Genomic DNA, 20,003 nt, shown 5'->3' on the forward strand with positions numbered 1-20,003 from the left:
CCCTCCATGCTGCTGGCAGTAGCTGACAATCATCTGGGCGAGCAATCCACTCACCCTGGAAGGAGCCCTTGATTGTCTGTCAGAGAGGTAAGTATTGTAAGGCTTCGTCCCTTGCAGATCAGAGCCCTTTCTCACTGATTGTGAGAAACGGCTCTTAGTATATGTCGTAGCTTGGTTCAGGCTAGCTAGTGAGCTCATGGCTGAAGAGAGTTTTGAATTGGAGGATTTCCTGACTACTTTGTCACAAGTTGACCTACATTTTCCTATTTCGTGGCATATAATAGTTATATACACGAAGCAAAAAAGATATTTTTAAAAACCATTTCCCCTCTAATAATTTTGGCATGTGCTTTTAAGCCTTTGATAACCTATTTGTTATCAAAGTTATTAATAAAAGTGTTTCTGACAGCTAATGTCTTAATGCTGATATAGTGCTTTCTCTTATCAGCTTTCCTATTTGTAGCCTGTTTTTATGTTCTTAAGAACAAAGAAATAAAAGGATGAGTAAGTGGGTGATTGAAAGATCATTTTTACTGTTGTTAATTGTGACTATCAGTGTGTGATAACTTTGTTACCTCTGTTTTTATACTGCAAGTTGTATCCAAGAGTTAATCTTCTGGGCTTTTCTTCAGCCAGGTCTATGAAATCAACTAACAGATGTCTCTGTGATAGAACAGAGCCGTGAAAATGTACACTTGACAGCATACAGGTTAGGGTGTTTATCATTCAGGAGGTATGGTAGAAGCTGACACGGGGCTACGTGTTGTACAATTCTTCAAAGATTAACTATGAACTATACTGGAGGCACGGTGGCTTTCATTTGGGAACTTTTGAATTGCTAAATCAGCTATAGATAACAATATGAAAATGGTTTTGCAAATAAATGCAGTGTTTCCTGAATGGATAATATGTACTCTTGTGCATTTTTCCTTTGCAGTATGATTTTGTGGAACTTCTGGATGGAAGTCGGTTGATTGCGAGGGAACAGCGCAACCTTCTTGAGGCAGAGAGAGCAGGTAGACAGACAAGGTCTGTCAGTCTCCATGAAGCAGGTTTCATCCAGTATTTAGACGCTGGGATCTGGCATCTGGCTTTTTATAATGATGGGAAAAATGCAGAACAAGTGTCCTTTAACACCATTGTCATCGGTAAGTATATTATTCACAGTGTTCTTTGACAAAGCTGCAGTTTCATGAATAAAGAGGAAAACAAATTTCCTCCTTTGGACTTTTCTTAGTATTTTGCACAAAATATGTTCCAATTATGCACAATTGTATCCAAAAATTATTTCTTTGAAATGTACTAAATTTGTATGGCATGTTGTTAGGCTCCATTATGAACCTAAAAAACTTGTATTATTTCTATTAAAATCTGTAGCTTCCTTTTTCTCCTAAGTTACTGAAGTAACATTCTACAACTAGTAATTAAAATAAATTAGGTACTGTTTGCCTTCTCAAAGGCAGTAAATAAATTTCTGATATCTTAATTTGCTGTCATTTATGTGTGACTTAAATGAGAGATCTCTTCTGTTTTTGTTAACTGCTGTCATTGCAGTGTGTTAGAATTTCTCTTCTTATGCTTTCTTTCAGAGTCTGTGGTGGAATGCCCCCGCAATTGCCATGGAAACGGAGAGTGCGTATCAGGATCATGCCATTGTTTTGCTGGATTTCTGGGCCCTGATTGTTCAAGAGGTATATAAATTGAATTCTTTCTTAAGTCAATACGAATAAGAAGCAGAAACATAAGTAGTTTCTATAGCTTCAAGAAAGAGAAACTGAAGTACAACTTGTAGTCTAGATGTTCCCCTGCTTCTAAAGCTTGACTGAAAAGAATTGCGTTAAGTCTTGTGTCATGTTTTATTTCACAGCAGCCTGCCCAGTATTGTGCAGTGGCAATGGGCAGTACTCCAAAGGACGCTGTCTCTGCTACAGTGGCTGGAAAGGTACAGAGTGTGATGTGCCTACCACCCAGTGCATTGACCCTCAGTGTGGGGGCCGTGGGATTTGCATCATGGGCTCTTGTGCCTGCAACTCTGGATACAAAGGCGAGAACTGTGAGGAAGGTAAATATGTAAACATTTACTTAGAATTTGACTGTAATTCTCCGGAAGTGTACATATTGCACTTATTGCTACACCATAATATTCTGGGCCCTAAAATAAGACAAAATAAATTCAGATGCTAGCACATTTTAAGTTTAATAGAATAGAAACATCTCTCTTAGAGTGTATTCCTTTCAAGGGATAGAGTGTATCCCTTTCACCTTAGAAAATATTTCTGGATATTTACTGTAGAATTTGTGTTGCTATAGAGTGAATAACTCTGTTATACTATAGAGTGAATAAGTGTAGTATAATCTTTTCACTTGTGAGCATGACTTTCTTTTTTACTTCAATGGACTGAAATAAGTTAGGAATAAAAAGAGAGAGAGATTTCATCAATGACAAATGCAGGATTTTTCACATGATAGAAAAAGAAAAGGTTCCTATATTGCATGCCTTGGCAATCTTCTATATAAACTACATTCCTGGTCTTACAGCTGAAACTGAAAATGCTGATTTAGTCTATCATAGTGAAAAACGGTGCATCATGTTTGTTTGGTAGTGATGTACATAACTATGATATCCGTTCCTCAGTGGCGAAAAAGAAGTCATTTTTTGTTAGAGTGGTTTTTTAAGGAGGAAAAACTACAATTCCCATTCTCAATCAAATTGATTTTATTGATCTGCACGTACAAAGTAATACAATTAAGTCTCTGGAATTAAATTTTCAGACCATTGACCCTACAAGTGTAACGTTTTATTGAGTCAAATTGCTAAATTAAATCTCGTCATCTAAAGCATATTAAAGTGAATTAAGAAAGATAGAGACACTTCAACTCATTTATTTCCTAAACAGGCTGAAGGTCCTATACAGCTGTCAGATCACAGAAGAGCATATTAATGGTGTAGTTCACCAGGAACTTCTCTGGAGAAAGTCTCTTTCAGATGAATGGGTTTGGGGCAACAGCTCTTGCTCAACTTGCATTCATTTCAGAAGTGCTTGCTGTGGGCAGTTTCAGCTCTGCTGTGCTGTTGGTTTTGACGTTGGAGTGAAATCTGAAATTTTAACTCCTAATTAATATAATTCCGAAGATTAGTGCTTGAAGATTGTCAGTTAACTGAAGCCAGTTTTATACAGGTCATAACAGCACATTTTAAATTTCAAATTAGATCTTGTCTGGTTTCTAAGCCTTTATCAGAAACTTTTCCTTATATATATTTCTTTTCCTTTTTTGAAAAAAATCAACCTCATGATTTGAGCAAGGTGAGTTGAAATAATCATCATTCTGTACTAGCAAGTTCTGTTCTGCAATCCATGACTAAATTACAGCCAGCTCTTTTTCTAGACCTCCTAGTGATTAGAACATGTACCTAGCATTATATCTATATTGATTTTTGTGCTATGCATTCTGTTAACCTGTGGTTAAAGCGAGAGGTCTATAGCTGGGATTGAAGACTTTTGCTTTGTACTCTCTGGTCTTTAAAGCCTAATAGGAACATTATATAGATCACTGAACTCATGTGTAAAATGACTATTGTATGGTTTAACTCATAGAAAGTATTATAGTTTTGTATCTGTCTATTGCAGCTGATTGTTTAGACCCAGGCTGCTCAAATCATGGTGTTTGTATCCATGGAGAATGCCACTGTAATCCAGGATGGGGTGGTAACAACTGTGAAATACTGAAGACTATGTGTCCAGACCAGTGTTCTGGCCATGGGAAGTATCTTCAAGAAAGTGGCACCTGCACTTGTGATCCTAATTGGACTGGTCCTGACTGCTCCAATGGTAAGGGTGTGTGTGTGTCTGTGTGTGTCTGTGTCTGTGTGTGTGTGTGTGTGTGTGTGAGAGAGAGAGAGAGAGAGAGAGAGAGAGAGAGAGAGAGAGAGAGAGAGAGAGAGAGAGAGAAATCCACCCCTCCACTACTAATATAAGGAAATGGAACAAAACAACTGATGGAGCAGAATAATTTCATTTTAGTAGCTTAATGAAGCTTTTTAAATTAGAGATAGAATAATTTACATATTGATTATTTATAGGCCACCTAAAGCATGAGATTCTAGGTTTGTTTCATAGAGGAGGACCTGAGAACTAATTTATTAATGTACAGCTTTTACTGCTTTTGTATAATATTTAGCTAAAATCTCTTTGGTAGATAGTGACGAGACTGATTATTTATTTATTTGAGAGATGTATATGCCATCATTATTCATAAATAAGTTAATGATGGCTTACAACAAATTCAGGAGTGTGGCACATTGGGGGATCTCCCCACTACTGATTGCTCTTGCCACCCAGTTTTGTGCATAATTTGATGACACCCACGTGAATATACTCTGCAGTATTCCAGCAGGCCTTCTCCTAACTCTATATATTTCTTTGTGACTGCCCTGCTTTAATGATTGCCTTATCCTGTATTTCTCAAGTTACAGACAGCCCTTCTATCCCAGTAAAAGCTGGGGGACAGGGGGTCCCATGCTACCCAGCCGGTCAGCGTCAGAATCAGGTCTGATCCCAGTGCTCCACACAACCAGCTCTGCCTGGGTAGGGCTGTGCAAGCCCTGGTAGGGCTGCTCGTGTGACTGGCCCCATTAAAACATAACCTAAAATCATAGAAATGCAGGATAAGGCTATCTAGTCCAAATCCTCTTTCACACAGTGGCCCACCAGGTGCCTCTGGGAAGCCCACAGGCAAGAGGTGAGGGCATGCCCTTTCTCCTGCTATTGCTTCCTAGGAACTGGTATTTAGAGGCATCTTGCCTCTGAGGCTGGAGGTGGCCTATAGTTATCAGACTAGCAGCCATTGTTAGACCTGTCCTCATGAATTTATTTGAGCCCCTTTTAAGCCATCCAAACTAGTGGCCATCACCACATCCCGTGGGAGAGAATTTTGTAGATTAATGATGCACTGTGTGAAAAAGTACTTCCTTATGTTGACATGTCCTAAATTTCCTGACCTTCAGTGTCATACGATGACCCCTGATTCTAGCGTTGTGAGAGAGGGAGAAACATTTCTCTCTTTCCATGCTCTCTACTCCATGCACAGTTGTATAGATCTCTACCATGTCTCCCTGCAGTTGCCTTGTTTCCAGACTAAAGAGCTCCAAATGCTGTATCCTTGCCTCATAAGGAAGGTGCTTCAGGCACCTTCATATTGGCACCTCTTCTGCTCCTTTTCTGATTCTCTCTGCATTATCTCTGTCACCCTTCATCAAAGCTTTTGTTAATTTTGTTTCAAAACCAGTGAAAGCTAAAACATAATTTAATTCTTCTCAGGTTATCTGTGAATTTAGGTATCCTACCAAATAAACATTAAAAGTAATTTTAGTTGACTCAGATAATAAATATATAAATATATATAATATTAAAAGAATTGTTAAAATACTAAAAGGGAATAGAATGAGCTGCTTTGTTCCACCAGAAGGTATATCGATTTAAAACAGGGATGACTATAAGGGTAGCACGTGCTCCCTCAGAAAATATCTCCCACTCTCCCCTCCATCAGACTGTAACTTTACTGCAAAGAGTCAGACAAGACAAATTATATGATGGTCCTATAGCTTGAATTAATTATTTAAAAAGAACTCAGTTGTTTAAGTAGGTTTCATTCACTCACTCACTCAATCCCAGAACAAGCAGTAGAAGCCAGTGCAGCCAGGTAGGTAGGAGACTCCTTAGCATTTCTCCTGGCCAGGGTGCAGGGTCATCTTCCTGCAGATTTCAGCTGGGCTAGTACTGACCTCTCTCCCCACCCCAGTCTTTGGAGTGGCCGTGTGCTCTTGAACAGGAGGAGAAAACTAGCCTGGAAAGCAGAATGAAAGGTTTAATCTAATCCAAAAAGATGGTGGTCTACATACAACACAGTGTGCTGCACATGGAAGGAGGATTCACATGTGCTGGCTCCATGTGAGTCCAAACGGCATCCTCACATCTACCAAGCTCAGAGAGGCTTTGTGACTGCTACAAATTGCGTTAGAGCTCCAGCAACAGTGCTCTTATTGGGAATAATGGGAGCAGTGTTGCTGAAGCTCTGGTGCAGTTCTTAGGAGCCACAGAGGCTCTGCAAGTTCAGAAGTAGCTAGGACGCAGCTTAGACTCACACAGAACTAGGGGTGTGCACAGAACCGCGGAACTGTGGTCCGGCACTGGGCTGGGGGTTTCCTTTAAGAGCGGGGGGGAGGGTTTACTTACCCCTCCTGCCGCTTACCCCTTCTGGCACCCGTAGTTCTTTTAATAATTGGGGCGACAGGATACCTCCCTGCTGCCCCTTATGTTTTGGTGCTGCTGCTGGCTATGCTGCAAAAGGCTTCAATAAGCCTGTAGCACGCTTCACGTCGCGTGCACGCTTCATGTCTCTGCGACGTGCACACGCACGTCGCAGAGACGTGAAGCGCGTGCGCGCGCTACAGGCTTATTGAAGCCTTTTGCAGCATAGCCAGCAGCAGCACCAAAACATAAGGGGCAGCAGGGAGGTATCCTGCCACCCCAATTATTAAAAGAACTACAGGCGCCAGAGGGGGAAAGCGGTGGGAGGCGTAAGTAAACCCTCCCCCCGCTCTTAAAGGAACTCCCCAGCCCGATCACCCAGACCCCGAACCGCCCATGTCCAGACCGGTCCGGAGGCCTGTAGAATGGCCACCGGAACAGTCCTAGCTCATCACTACACAAAACCATCATACCCCCTTCCATAGGCAGCATGGTCCACTATATGTAAGCCAGCATTTTCTAAAAGGAATCTGGCCCATTTTCTGAATTTTTGAAAATGTGAAGCAAGCTTCACTAATAAGGTAAACTCGCAACATTAATTATCTTGACTCAAGTTGTAATGTATAGTAAAATCCTCACTTCCCTAATAATATTCTTTGCTATCCTTTTGCTCCCCCAAACTAGTTGTTCTAGAGTCACCCCTGGTTTAAAATCAATGGAGCTTTCCTCTGTCTTCATCACCAATTTGTCTATTAATTAGCCCTCCAATTTCACTTCAGTTAAATTAACTCCAATTAATAAGTTCATTACAAAGACTGACGCACCTTGCTTAAAGCAAGTGTGCTAAAAGCTGATAAACACCTTGACTATAATGAAAAATTGATTGGAGTGAAGAAAAAAGGTGTTGCCTCTGAAATAAACCTCGTTCTCCCTGAGCTGGGGTTGATGTTATGAAGCTAATCAGTCTATCTTAGATCTCATAATAAAAGTATATGCAGTTCAAAATAGATGGGAAACATTATATGGGAAAAATTCTCTTGGCCAATATGCATTCTGTCACATAAGAATGTTACAATCTTTTAATATGTTTAACATTTTACAGCATTTTCAGACAAAGCAATGCAATCATGAGGAAAAGATCCTTTTTAGCCCTTTTTATGACCCTCCCCTTTTCAATATCCATCACAAATAATTTCCAGTCTTTGTTTTCAGGGCTGCTGTTCTGTTTTACAAGGAAACTGGAAATTATATAATATTCTTATGAACCAGCATATGGCTATGCTCGCTTTGTTCTAAGAGACTTAAACAATATCCCTTAGGCTATGTTACAGTGTTTCCCTCCTGATATTAGCTTCACAGAAAACTATGTTCTAAAAAAGAAGAAGGAAAGATGAATGCAAACTGTAATATTCTTATTATTTCAGTTTTATTTTGTAAGTATTATTTAACACCTTGTATTACTTTTGAGACTAAGGTATATTGTGTGGCCTAGAAAAAACTCTTTATTGTTATAGCAATTACAGTTTATTTTCATAGCAATTTAAACAAGAAACTGGATATTGTATATTGTTTGGATGACTTTTTTTAAACCCATGTTATTTAAACAAGATTTCTATTTGAGTCAGTGCTGCAAACTTGCAGAAAGAACTACCCCTTATTTAAAAAACAATGATGTTCTTATATCAACAGGGCAGAGTTGTGCCTAAACGACTGCTTCAAGAATTCTAGTATTGTCACAGGTGATGTTAATGTGGATGGTTTTGTAGAATCAACCACAATTAGGTAGTATTTACATGAAAATCCCCTTTTAAAAATAAATACAAGTTATACCTGAATGTACCCAGGAAGATGCTGAAAGGAGGCATCATCTCATACTGTGCTGGAAGAGGCAATGGTAAACCCCTCATGTATTCTACCAAAAGAAAACCACAGGGCTCTGTGGGTGCCAGGAGTCGAAATCGACTTGACGGCACACTTTACATTTACTTTACGCAACAAGAACAGGGCTCTGAACCAAAAATGATTGCCTGATTTCTAATTCCAAAGAACTTAGAAGAAAACCTAGTCTTGGATTCATGTAAATACAGAACTCTTTTCAATTCAACTCAGTTATCAATGCCAGATAAATAGGGCACTGCTCATAGAGATATAAGAATAGACTTACTTCCTTTATTTGCATAATGGCCCTGCACTAAATATTTCTAATTTGAACAGGGAGTAAGGATTGTAATTCGCTCACACCTGTCACTTTCCCCCCGTCAGTTGTTTGGGCAGGTGAGGACCAGTATTGGCTTAATCAACCTGCTTTTAAAAACTGTGGGGGTCATTTTAATTCTTTCCCTTCCCAATGATTTGTATTTGGGCCCCCAGTTTACATCAACTTCACACATTGAGATCATTCAGAGAGGTCAGTCTGCATTTACCACCGGCACGTCTGGTGGCAACTCATTGCCAGGTTTTCTCTGTAGCTGCTCCGGGCCTATGGAATGCACTCCTGGTAGAAATGCATTACGGATGGGCCAGGACCGGTCCGGAGGCCATTGAAATAGCCTCCGGTCCGGACCAGTCCGGATCTGGGCGGTCTGGTTCGGGTGGGGGGGTACCTTTAAGAGCGGCGGGAGGGTTTACTTACCCCTCCCGCCGCTTTCCCGCTCTTTTGCCGTAATCCTAAGTGTAATTGAGGTGGCAGGATACCTCCCTGCCGCCCCTGACCCGATGTTGCTGGGAGTAGCAGTCCTTTGCGCGTGCGCACGTCACAGAGGCGCACACAACTCTGTGACGTGCGCACGCACGCGCAAAGGATTGCTGGGAGTTTTCCCAGCAACATCGGGGAAGGGGCGGCAGGGAGGTATCCTGCCGCCCCAATTACACTTAGGATTACGGCGAAAGAGCGGGAAAGCAGCGGGAGGGGTAAGTAAACCCTCCCACCGCTCTTAAAGGTACCCCCCCGCCCCAGTGCCGGACCGCAGTTGGTGGTTCCGTGCACACCCCTAATATCCGTAATCTGGGCTCATGGTTGGTTTTCAAGAGAGCCCTAAAGACTTACTTGTGTGGCCTGTCCTTCCAAGGTTTTAAAATTGTTTTAAAGTATTTTTAATTCATTTTAAATGGTGCTGAACTGTTTTTGATTTGTTTTTATATTGTTTTAAATGCTGTTTGTTTTCAATGCTGCTTGTTGTAGTATTTTACCTATTGTGCCAGATATTGTTTTAACTTGTTTGTTTTAATTGCTGTTTGTTGTAGTATTTTACCTAATTGTGCACCGCCCAGAACCTTTGGATAGGGCGGTAGAGAAGTGTTAAATAAATAAATAAATAATAAGAAAGATTGGGCTCATCATTGAATGCCTCTCACCCTGCCCATGCTGGAGTCTTATCGGAATGGTTTATGCTCTTCAGGTACAGATTACCTGAATATGCACATTTCACAATTGATGTGAAAGGAAGAGGCATGTATAAATCATGGGTGGCCAGGAAAGAACTGAGTCTCACACAGTTAGAGGACACAAGTTAATCATGTATAGCTGCTTCATGCCAATGCAATACACGAGTATTTAGTGGTCAGTTACTTGAATACAAAATGGCTCATGAGCCTCATGAGTCTCCAGTGTTTAAGTCTAAACTATTAACATTAGTTATGTGAATCTAAGGACTGGAGGTCATGGGTTTTCCCATAATCTTCCCTAGAATTCTTGCTCTCCATTAGCACAGATTTTTTCCTTTCCATTATCAGTTATAAGCATCCCACTTTACTTATGATGTTTGGGATTGTAGGTATGTTAAATTTCAATTAAAAAAATAACAAGAGAAAGGAAAGTGCTCCTGATTATTCAAGAGCCTTTGTTCTTGTTTAACCTCACTGTTTTTTCTTTCAGTGATCATGTCCAAGGTTAGAAGGAGTTTCTTTAGCTGCTTTCATGATAAGCAGCTAAATAAAATGAACCTCAAACAGATATTTTCTGTAACAAATGGTGGAGATCCTATGACTGATATAGTCCCCCCCAAAAATATTTACTCTTGACACGATTAATGTAAGGATTCTGATTTTAGACTGAGAAGAGTAAAATATTAAAATGAAACTACTGGGAATGATAATCAGGAGATGGGGTGCAGGGTGTTATCAGTATGCTGATGACACCAAATCTATTTCTCCATGTCAACATCATCAGGATAACCTCCCATTGCCTGGAGGCAGTGGTGTGCTGGATAAGCAATAACAAACTGAGACTGAATCCAAATAAGACGGAGGTACTTATTGTGCAGGGTCAGAACTTAGGAGACAATTTTGATCTGCTGGTTCTGGAAAGGGTCACGCTTCCCCAGAAGGAAGAAGTATGCAGTCTTGGAGTGCTTTTGAATCTGAACCTCTGCCTGGTGTCTCAACTTGAGGCAGAGGTCCTTTCTATCAGCTTCGGCTGATACTCCAGTTGTGTGCGTTTCTTGAGATAAATGACCTCAGAACAGGGCCACATATGCTGGTAACCTCCAGACCTGATTATTGCAGTGTGCCGATGTGGGATTGCCTTTGTACATAGTCCAGAAACTGCAGCTGGTACAGAATGCAGCAGCCAAATTGGTCTCTGGTCCATATTACTCCTATATTAAAAGAACTACACTGGCTACCAATAGGTTTCCAGGAAAAATACATGGTGTTGGTTATAAACTATAAAGCCCTAAACAGCTTAATCCCAGGGTATTTAAGAGAACGTCTTCTTCACTATGACCCCCATTGCCCATTGAGGTCATCTGGAGAGGTTCATCAGAAGAGTTGCCACCAACTTGTCTAGGGTCTACACAGGGATGGGCCTTCTCTGTTGCCACCCTGAGACACTGGAATGTGCTCCCTGCTGAAATAAGAGCCTCCCCATCTCTGAAAACATTTAAAATTCTCTAAAGACATACTTATTCACCCAAGATTTTTGACTAGACTTATGGTTTTAAATTGTTTAAATGTTTTTAATGTTGCTGTAAACATCCCAGAGATGGACGTTTGTGGTGGTACACAAATATGATAAATAAACAAATAAAATAAAATAAATAAGACACCATTCTACCTTTATTTTTTCACATTTTGGAAAAGATGCCCAAGTACCTCACACTTTCGTTCGCATAGTTTGTATTAGTCCCATTAATATCCAGAGCATGTGGCAAAAAGGTTTGCCATGTTATTCACTAACAATATTCTGTAGCTCCTACTGTGAATGAGTGAGTGAGATACTCTTAAGAAATGTGTGTTCAGAAAAAGTTGAAATTCCTCAGAGTAGACAGGAAACCTCAGTAGGTCTACTGGATAAAAATGTAAAATACCTATGCTTGAAAGTTACCTGTAAATGTTTTTAGCAGAAGGTTCTTTGACTTCATTTTCAAAGATTCAGCCTTTCTCTCATTTACAGGTTGAATCCAGAACTTGGCTAATTATTGTGTTCTCTCTCTCTTCCTCCTCTGTCCACCTTCACCTACCTCCTATCCATTATTTCTAATGCAGAAATCTGTTCTGTCGACTGTGGCACACATGGCGTCTGTATGGGTGGAACATGTCGCTGTGAAGAAGGTTGGACTGGCCCATCCTGCAATCAAAGAACGTGCCACCCTCGGTGTGCTGAACATGGAACTTGTAAAGATGGGAAGTGTGAATGCAGCCAAGGCTGGAATGGCGAGCACTGCACTATTGGTAGGCTAGCTGTGCTTTAATATCCTCCTTCAATACTGAACTTAGCCAGAGCAACTAGCCTTGTCTGACTTGGAAATTTAGCACTTTGAAGCTGGTTTCTTCAAACGGAATAGTTCCAGGGTCGTGGTGATGATGAAAGGATTATTATATAATGAATCATCAATTCTTTATAAATAGGCTGCCACAGATAAGAGGGCAAGAATTTACCTTAACATTTTTCTTAGTTTTCTCTATAAATACTTTGTCTGACTCCAATAAAAGAGGGTTTTTTTACTCTTCATAATCTGTAGACAAATCAGTTTATTTCTGCAGGCTTTTCTATTTTTAGCTGGTAAAAGTGCATCTCATTTTACCTTTATTAGCAAAAAGGAAACCAAAGAAACATTGTGCGTGAACATAAAAGTGAAAACGTGGTTGCCAAGAAATCTAGCACCCTGAAATTATTGTTGTTTTGTTAGCGGGCACAATGAATAATTTAAGGTTTCCACAAAGCTTCTATTTTGGTATTGACAAATTGAGGAATCGGCTGACTTTCAGCACTTCTATTCATAGTTTTGTGTGTGTGTGTGTGTGTGTGTGTGTGTGTGTGTGTGTGTGTGTGTGTGTATGTGTATGTGTTTGTTTGTTGCTTACAAGCAAGGGCAGAAGCCCTGTGTTTTCTTAGTGCAAGGCTCTCTCTTTTTATTTACATCCTGCATATCTTATGGATAAAAAAGAAAGATGCCTTTGTTTATTCACATGACATAAAAGGTAATTTTCTTTCCTAAGTTCTGTTAACTGCACTTCCAGAAGTGGGTCTTTGACCAAATAAACTTTGATCTCCCAACTAAGTTGGATCCATGAGCAGTCATTAAGCATCAAAATAAGGAGACACGGGGGAAGAGAGAGGGGAAATGGTTGCAGAATAGCCAACGATCCATCACATTCCTCTCCATATATATTTTACCCTTAACAAAAGTTGAAGGCAAAATGGCTGTGAAAGATAAAGCTTATTCTTAGTAAGGCTTAGCTTGCCAACTAGTAATTACGCAGCAGATCGCTATTATGTTGGCCTCACTGACCTTGGCAGTACTACAGGGGTTATAGTTATATACAGGTGAACTGTTCTTGAACAATTTTTCCAATGTATTAGACACAAACAGGTCTTTCCGCAGCATTGGGAAGGTAGGTCTGTCCCCTCCCCCCCGCCAATCGCCGGCCCCTGTACCTTTCAAATGTATTTCCATGTATTTATTGCATTACTGCTTTTGAAAATGTACATAGATAAATAGAATTTCATCATTATTATGAATGGAATTAAAAAAGGCTAGAGCAGATGAAGACTTTCTACTAAAGAATTTCTGCTCAGGATACTAAAGAAGTATCTTGAGTGAGCTTCCATTAGTCTTCTTGGGATGCCTAATTTAACAATAGTTCCAGTCCCACAGATAAAATCTGCAAAATAATTTGCCAAATGCCCATATTTGGCAGCATATACTAATTCTATTAGCAGAATTTTGAAATTCTAATGGTATAATTTTAGATTTCATAATAGAATCCCAGACTTCCTGATTGAATATGGACTGCGCATATGTTGTATCTATTGCGAACGACAATATGCAAGAAAAGGCTGGGTAGGAGTCCATGTTAGTACAGACAGAAGAACCCAATTCAAACATTAGGATGTGTGTACACTCATGTACATGTTTGTGTAAATGACTGTACCTGTGTTCATTTTAAAAGTGAACCTGGATACAGGCCTTTCAAAAGGAAGTGTGCTTCCATAGGTATTGTGCTTCCATAGGTATTGTTATGCATTCAGTATAACAAATGAATGACTGTACCTGAGTACAAATCTGTACCTGTGTACCCTATATACTCGAATGAGCATTGAATGTAACGTGTGAATGGGCCTAAGAATGTTTTCTAGCACAGCATATAATGGCTAAGATCAAAGCGTATTACATCCAGTCATTATGGTATTTAAAGTAAGTCTGCACAGCATAAGAGAAGTTTTCTTATGCACAGTGTAAGAGAAGTGCATTGTATTACATTTCTAAGAACCTGTGCAGAATATTGAAAGGCATAATTCAAAGGAAAACAGAGGAGAAGCAACTCATATTTTTATAATGCACAATTAGTAAAATTATATACATGTAAAAACACAATGGAAGCACAGATCCAGTGACTTCGGGCATCAGCACTTACTAACAAGCATGATGCCTGACAAAATGAGTTATAAGGTGCCAGACTAAAGTCTGTCTACTCCAGACTCTAAATATTTCAGTGTTTTCCATAGTGTTTAACAGCTAATTCCCTAGTTATTACCAGTTGCATTTTCAATTTTTCACTGGCTGGCTTCCTTAACCCCACAGCAAACTTAGTATTTAATAGGGGTGGGCTGACCAGCATGCCTTACTTTTTTTTTTTTTTTTACCCCTGAACAAAGCATGTCTTTGCAATCATTAAAGATTTTGCTTTCTAATGTAGTAAGGAACTGGAATAAAAACAAATAGCTGGTCTTTTGTAGCTTAAAGGAATTAGGATTTCCCCTAGGCCAGATTTCCATTTGAATTGCCTGCATATACATGAAAATCAATGTAGCTCAATAAACAAGTTGGTGTTTAAAGCACTATTAGTGGAGAACACCTCAAAGGACTACCTTTCCTTAAACTGGAGAGATGGGATTTTTTGGGCTTCTTAATATGTGCCATCCTGAATACAAATGGAGAGGCTAATTGAAAATGAGGTAGAAAAGAAATTAAACACTGAGAAACTAATAGAAGTCCTCAGTGGAAGCCTAAAACAGCCGTTCTTAGTCCAGTTGTATCAGGTGCTTTGCTGTGCAGCCACCTATATCTATTGATGGTTCACACACTTTTGGAACTTTACTGCTAACTAATATGATCAGCATATGCCCACTGCATTAAACCTGCTACCTTCCCCTTATTGAGAACAAGCCTGTTCACTGTTCACACTTACATAGCTGGAGCCTGCAAGATTTTCACATTTTCCTGACTGGATAGCTGTATGGCAGGAGAGTCAGCGTGGTGTAGTGGTTAGAGTGCTGGACTAGGACCGGGGAGACCCAAGTTCAAATCCCCATTCAGCCATAATACTAGCTGGGTGACTCTGGGCCAGTCACTTCTCTCTCAGCCTAGACTACTTCACAGGGTTGTTGTGAAAGAGAAACTTAAGTATGTAGTACACTGCTCTGGGCTCCTTGGAGGAAGAGCGGGATATAAATGTAATAATAATAATAATAATAATAATATGCACAGGACTGATCTTTTGTGTCCATATGTAGTTATTTATTTCTTTATTTTGAAAGTTATACATTGCCTTTCAATCAAATGGTCCTTTAAGTCCAGCATATACTGGGGAAAGAAGAACAAAACAGTCTTCATCTTCTCAGTCTCATGCATCCCAAAGCTCATCCCAAAGCTCACCTGGATGCACCAGTTCAAGGCACTGGATAATCTCTGTCATGTAAGGAATGGGATGTTGGTAGCATGGCATATCAAGATCCTTATCACTTTTGCAAAAGTGCTCCAGTATCACCTTTTCTCTTAAATACTGTGCAAATACTGATCCTCTTCCTTATCTGTTTATGTTTCCTGTTTCTGATGTTCATTTCACTGTATATTGCTTCTTCCCTGTCTATTAACAGTTTACAACTATACAACCAATATATGACCTCACCCTGAGGTCATTCACACAATCAAAACCGGTGTTCTATCCGGGTTTGCGAGCTGTGTGTACTCCCAATTTTTGGTTGTGTGGAAGCAAGGTAGGAGGAAAAGCTGCCCAGGTTTTCCTCATACCTTGTTTCCATACATTCACTTCTATCCACGTTTCCCTGTGACCTTGTTTCCACAAAACCAAAAATTGGGAACACATTCAGCTCCCCAAACCTGGGTAGAACTCAGTTTTTGATTGGGTGAATGACCTTGTTGTGTCTAAAACAGAATCATCTTTATTCCTATCTCTTTTATGCCTCTCTTCTGAATTACTTTGGTTTCCTTCCTTCCTTCCTTCCTTCCTTCCTTCCTTCCTTCCTTCCTTCCTTCCTTCCTTTCTTTCTTTCTTTCTTTCTTTCTTTCTTTCTTTCTTTCTGTATGCCCTATCCTAACTGCTGGAAGCAACTGTGCCATGAACTTTGGATGATATCTGAAATGACCTGGACTAATCCACTTCAGGTGTCCATGTACAATAGTTTGGCAGGAATAAACCATTGGACAGTTGTGTGTGTGGGGGGGGTATGTCAGTGTGGGTATGTTTAATTTCTCTGTGTGTATCTCTGTCCCTCTGTCTTTTATTTTAACAAACTGCAAGTAGAAAAAGTCAGACCAGGAATGAAAGAGAGGAGAGGAGAAAAAGGAAGGTCTTATATTTTAATCTGCATCTTCAACCTTGAGTTATTTGTGGGACGGGGGGAGAGGAAAGGCTAAAAATGTGCAAAACAAACTCTTGCACTCCAAAGGGAACCAGTAATCTAAAAATCATCTATGTGCTAAAGGAGTCTCAATTCTAAGCTTAAAAAGACGCTTCTTTTATAACTTGCATTCAGAACCACTGATTGCTTATCTCTGTGTGTATTGGTATTACACTTACATGTATAGAACTGGACATCACAGGCCTGACCCACACTACTCTGGTGCCTGAGTTGGTGTGGTGAGCTTCTGCTCGCCATCCTCACAAAGCACACCATGTACCAATCTCTCACCACTCCTACCCTGATTTCCCCTATCTGGTACATTAATTGTCACTACCATTCTTCCTCATTCTTCCATTTGTCTGACTCCCTGCCTTAAAAGGCAGAGCGCACAGAATGGAGATGAGTATGGAGCACCTTCCTCCCTCCACATTCCTTCCACTCTATTCCCAAGGTAGGGAGCAGGAGGAACAGTATGGGTCAGGCATGGGATGTACCCACCACTTACGACCATTCTACTGCCTAAAGCAGTTGCCTTACCACCTCAGGTTGCCCTGAAGAATCAAGCACTGGACCCATCTTGAAAACATTCTGCTTAACAAAATTATCCGATAGATACAGTTTGTACAATATGCACACTATGTATCGTGGTATCCCCACTAATTTCATTAGGACTTTTAAGAGAAAGGCATTTATACAAGTATGAAAATTAAAATTTAACTGAAGATGTTTGTGTTCCAATCAGTGCATGTAGACAGAATTTCAGCAGAAATATTTGCCTACATAAAAATATTTGGGATTTTTCTTTTCATTTGAGTGCCATTTTAAAATCACCTGAATTAATCTCCCTCTTTGACATAGTTATTGGGTGGAATCCAAGATGTGTGAAGTTCCACTTAAATCAGTAGAACTGAAATGCACAGTAGTTACATGCTTAACCTTAGGTGTGTAAACTTTTCACTGGCTTGCACTCAACTGAATGCAGTTGGAAACAAGATTGTTTGTGATGGGCTATTGTTTTCCCATTTAATTGACACATATCTTGAGTAAATTAAATAACACTGATAGTAACTTTACAACAGTGGATGCTTCACCAGCTGCTTTCTCATTAAATGCTTTTCGCTAACTGGAATTAGCAAATAATTGTGTTGGTAGGGAATCTACAATATCCAAGTGCCGTATTAGTATCACAATTTTTTTAAAAAATCTTTTTTTTCTATATCTGGTATTATTGTTAGCATAATTTACATTGTAGATTGAAACAGTTGTATTAAAATTCTGCTGCATTCTAATTTGTCAACACCTCTTTTATAAGAAATCTGTAACATTAAGTATGAGTTCGCAAGACCATCTGCTTATAGAATTTGCCTGCAGCTCAATCACTTAACTCAGGTGTTAACAGCTGTTTAATTGTTTAAGTGTGGAAACAATTATTGTTCTGTCCAAAATTAATATTTATATCTGTAGACATGTGGTTAAATGCAAATGGTGTGAATGTGAATCAGTGTCATTAAGCATTCAGAGGAAAGATAGGTCTCTTTTTACCTGGAAGGTGCATATATCTATTAAACTGGACACATACAGAAGTGAGCAATAAGCACATCATTAACCCTTTGCCTGTCAGTGTATGAAGAATGCCTCAATATGCAGACATGGATAATTGCTATAGAATTGGGACATCGGTACCCTCTGGTCCCTATGATAAAGCTAAGCTTGAGCTTAGAATGAATTGGAGGGGTAATTTTAGGATTTGTGGGGCTTAGTGCAAAAGCATTGGAGATTTTTAGTAGTAGGCTGAATTTCTTTTTGTTGGTGCATCTGTCATAAAGCAATGTAAGGACAGTGTAGCCATGCTGAGTTAGTGGAGAGGTGGAGGCACACAGAAACTGCAATGGTTGACACTATGAGGGTCAGAGGATGAGTCTGAGTGACTACAGGGGTTCTAGGAGATACTGTATGATTACTGGCAAGATGCCGAATGTATGATGCTCAGCGTATAAACAGAATCTGGGAGTATGATCAATTACTTTAGGCCTTTGCAACAGAACCTGTGATATTTTCCTAAGGCAACTATTATTGTCTGAGACCAGCTGTCCCTTTAAAGATGAAGCTTCCTAGTGGGTTATTTGAAGCATAAGTCCTTTAAACAGCCCTCTTCTGGCATGTTAACATTTAAAAATAATATAATACGGCATAGGAATGAGAAGAGGGCATGTTTGCTTTAAGTTTGCTTTAAGTGCTGAATCTATCAATAAGGGAGGTCTGCATCATGGAACCATGTACATACATGATTTTGTATGGTTCTAACAAGGCAAACTGCCTATTTTCTGTTGATAGTTTATTAACATTTAAGTAATCCTAATTAAGTAACCTAATAAGCATTCATTCAGCCAGTTTTTGTTGATAGTTCATTAGCACACGCTAAACCTATTTGAAATGTTATACTGACAATGAAAATGCTTTCACCATATATAAACTGGGAATGTAGAACTTTACACAAGGAGTTAGAAAATTAGACTTCATAAAGGAAGCTCTTAAGGTTTAAAATTGTAGATGTGCTGTGAACATATTGAAGTTAGCAGTGGCTATTGCATAGGAAATTGATAGATATCTGAGAGGACAGAGTGTTCAGAAAATACAGCTGGTCTGGCACTCTGCAAACTATGCAGGGAAAAGTGCAATCTATTACAATTGTAGGTTCAAATTCAGAATTATTCTTACTGCTGCAGAATTAGAAAGTGAAGAGTAAGCAGTCTCTGTAGGAAAAATAAAGGACTCTGTCAGCACAGAACTTTGAACAGTTCAGAAAATGACAGTATTTTGATAATAAAAGAGAAGGCTTGGGAAAACAGAAACACCATCTGTCAAATCTGAAAATATTTGGTACTGCAGGAAGAACTGGAGATATGATATGGCTGAATTTGTAGTTATGTGACATTAATTACAATTAAGTGAGACAAATTGTTTCCATGCAAGCCTATGTGGACACACACAATGAGAGATGGCATAACTAAGCCAAAGTGCAGCTACACCCTCACAACTGTTTTCTTTTCTTCCGCAGAGTGACTGTGCAGGCAATTTATGGTATACAGATATCAGCAGCCTGGTCTTGTGAATGGTTTAACATTCACTTAAGCTGCAGTAGAAAAACATATTCAGCTGGATCCAGTCTAATGGAAGCAAGCTGTTCATTTGTGTCCATGCTATGTTGGTCCTTTTGGGGGAAAACTTATCACGTTTTCTTTCTCTTCCTTCCTTTATGGTAGTTGGCTTATGACTCATATCTACATATGCTATGAATTTAGAATTCAGTGGCTTCAGGCAGTAAGCAGAAATATCACAAGGAGGATGTGTGAATAACTTATATATCTTCTCTTTATGCTTCCTGGTACTGTCCAAAGCTGCACTTAAAGCTAATCATAGTTTTGCAAAATAGTTTATTAAATGGTCACAAAACTAACACCCCTTCCCAAACAGTTGTGCTGGCCTGTCTGCCCTCAGTGTCAGAGTAGGATCATTGCAGTTTCTGGGCAGCCATCGTGTAAGGCAGTAGGTATGCCCTCTCCTCAGCACGGACTTCCTGTTAGCAAGGAGCAGGAGGGGCCTTCTGTGTAGTCGTACTAGAATACAGTCTGAGTGCAATCTATGTACCTGCTTTTTAAAAATGTGTT

The 20,003-nt window shown here is 39.7% G+C and overlaps 1 protein-coding gene across 32 annotated transcripts in view; it reads left to right on the plus strand.

Moving 5' to 3' along the window:
• TENM3 (teneurin transmembrane protein 3) overlaps nucleotides 1-20,003 on the plus strand; it is a 2,371,016-nt gene that overhangs the window by 2,212,342 nt on the left and 138,671 nt on the right. For all 32 annotated transcript variants that reach the window (XM_053252610.1, XM_053252608.1, XM_053252605.1 and 29 more), the window contains 5 exons: nucleotides 938-1,148; nucleotides 1,590-1,691; nucleotides 1,868-2,062; nucleotides 3,630-3,830; nucleotides 11,733-11,918. In XM_053252610.1, coding sequence (XP_053108585.1) covers nucleotides 938-1,148; nucleotides 1,590-1,691; nucleotides 1,868-2,062; nucleotides 3,630-3,830; nucleotides 11,733-11,918 — 895 coding nt within the window. The remainder of the gene's footprint in view (nucleotides 1-937; nucleotides 1,149-1,589; nucleotides 1,692-1,867; nucleotides 2,063-3,629; nucleotides 3,831-11,732; nucleotides 11,919-20,003) is intronic.

The sequence above is a fragment of the Hemicordylus capensis genome, chromosome 5 (genome assembly GCF_027244095.1).
Source record: "Hemicordylus capensis ecotype Gifberg chromosome 5, rHemCap1.1.pri, whole genome shotgun sequence".
NCBI classification, from domain to species: Eukaryota; Metazoa; Chordata; class Lepidosauria; order Squamata; family Cordylidae; genus Hemicordylus; species Hemicordylus capensis.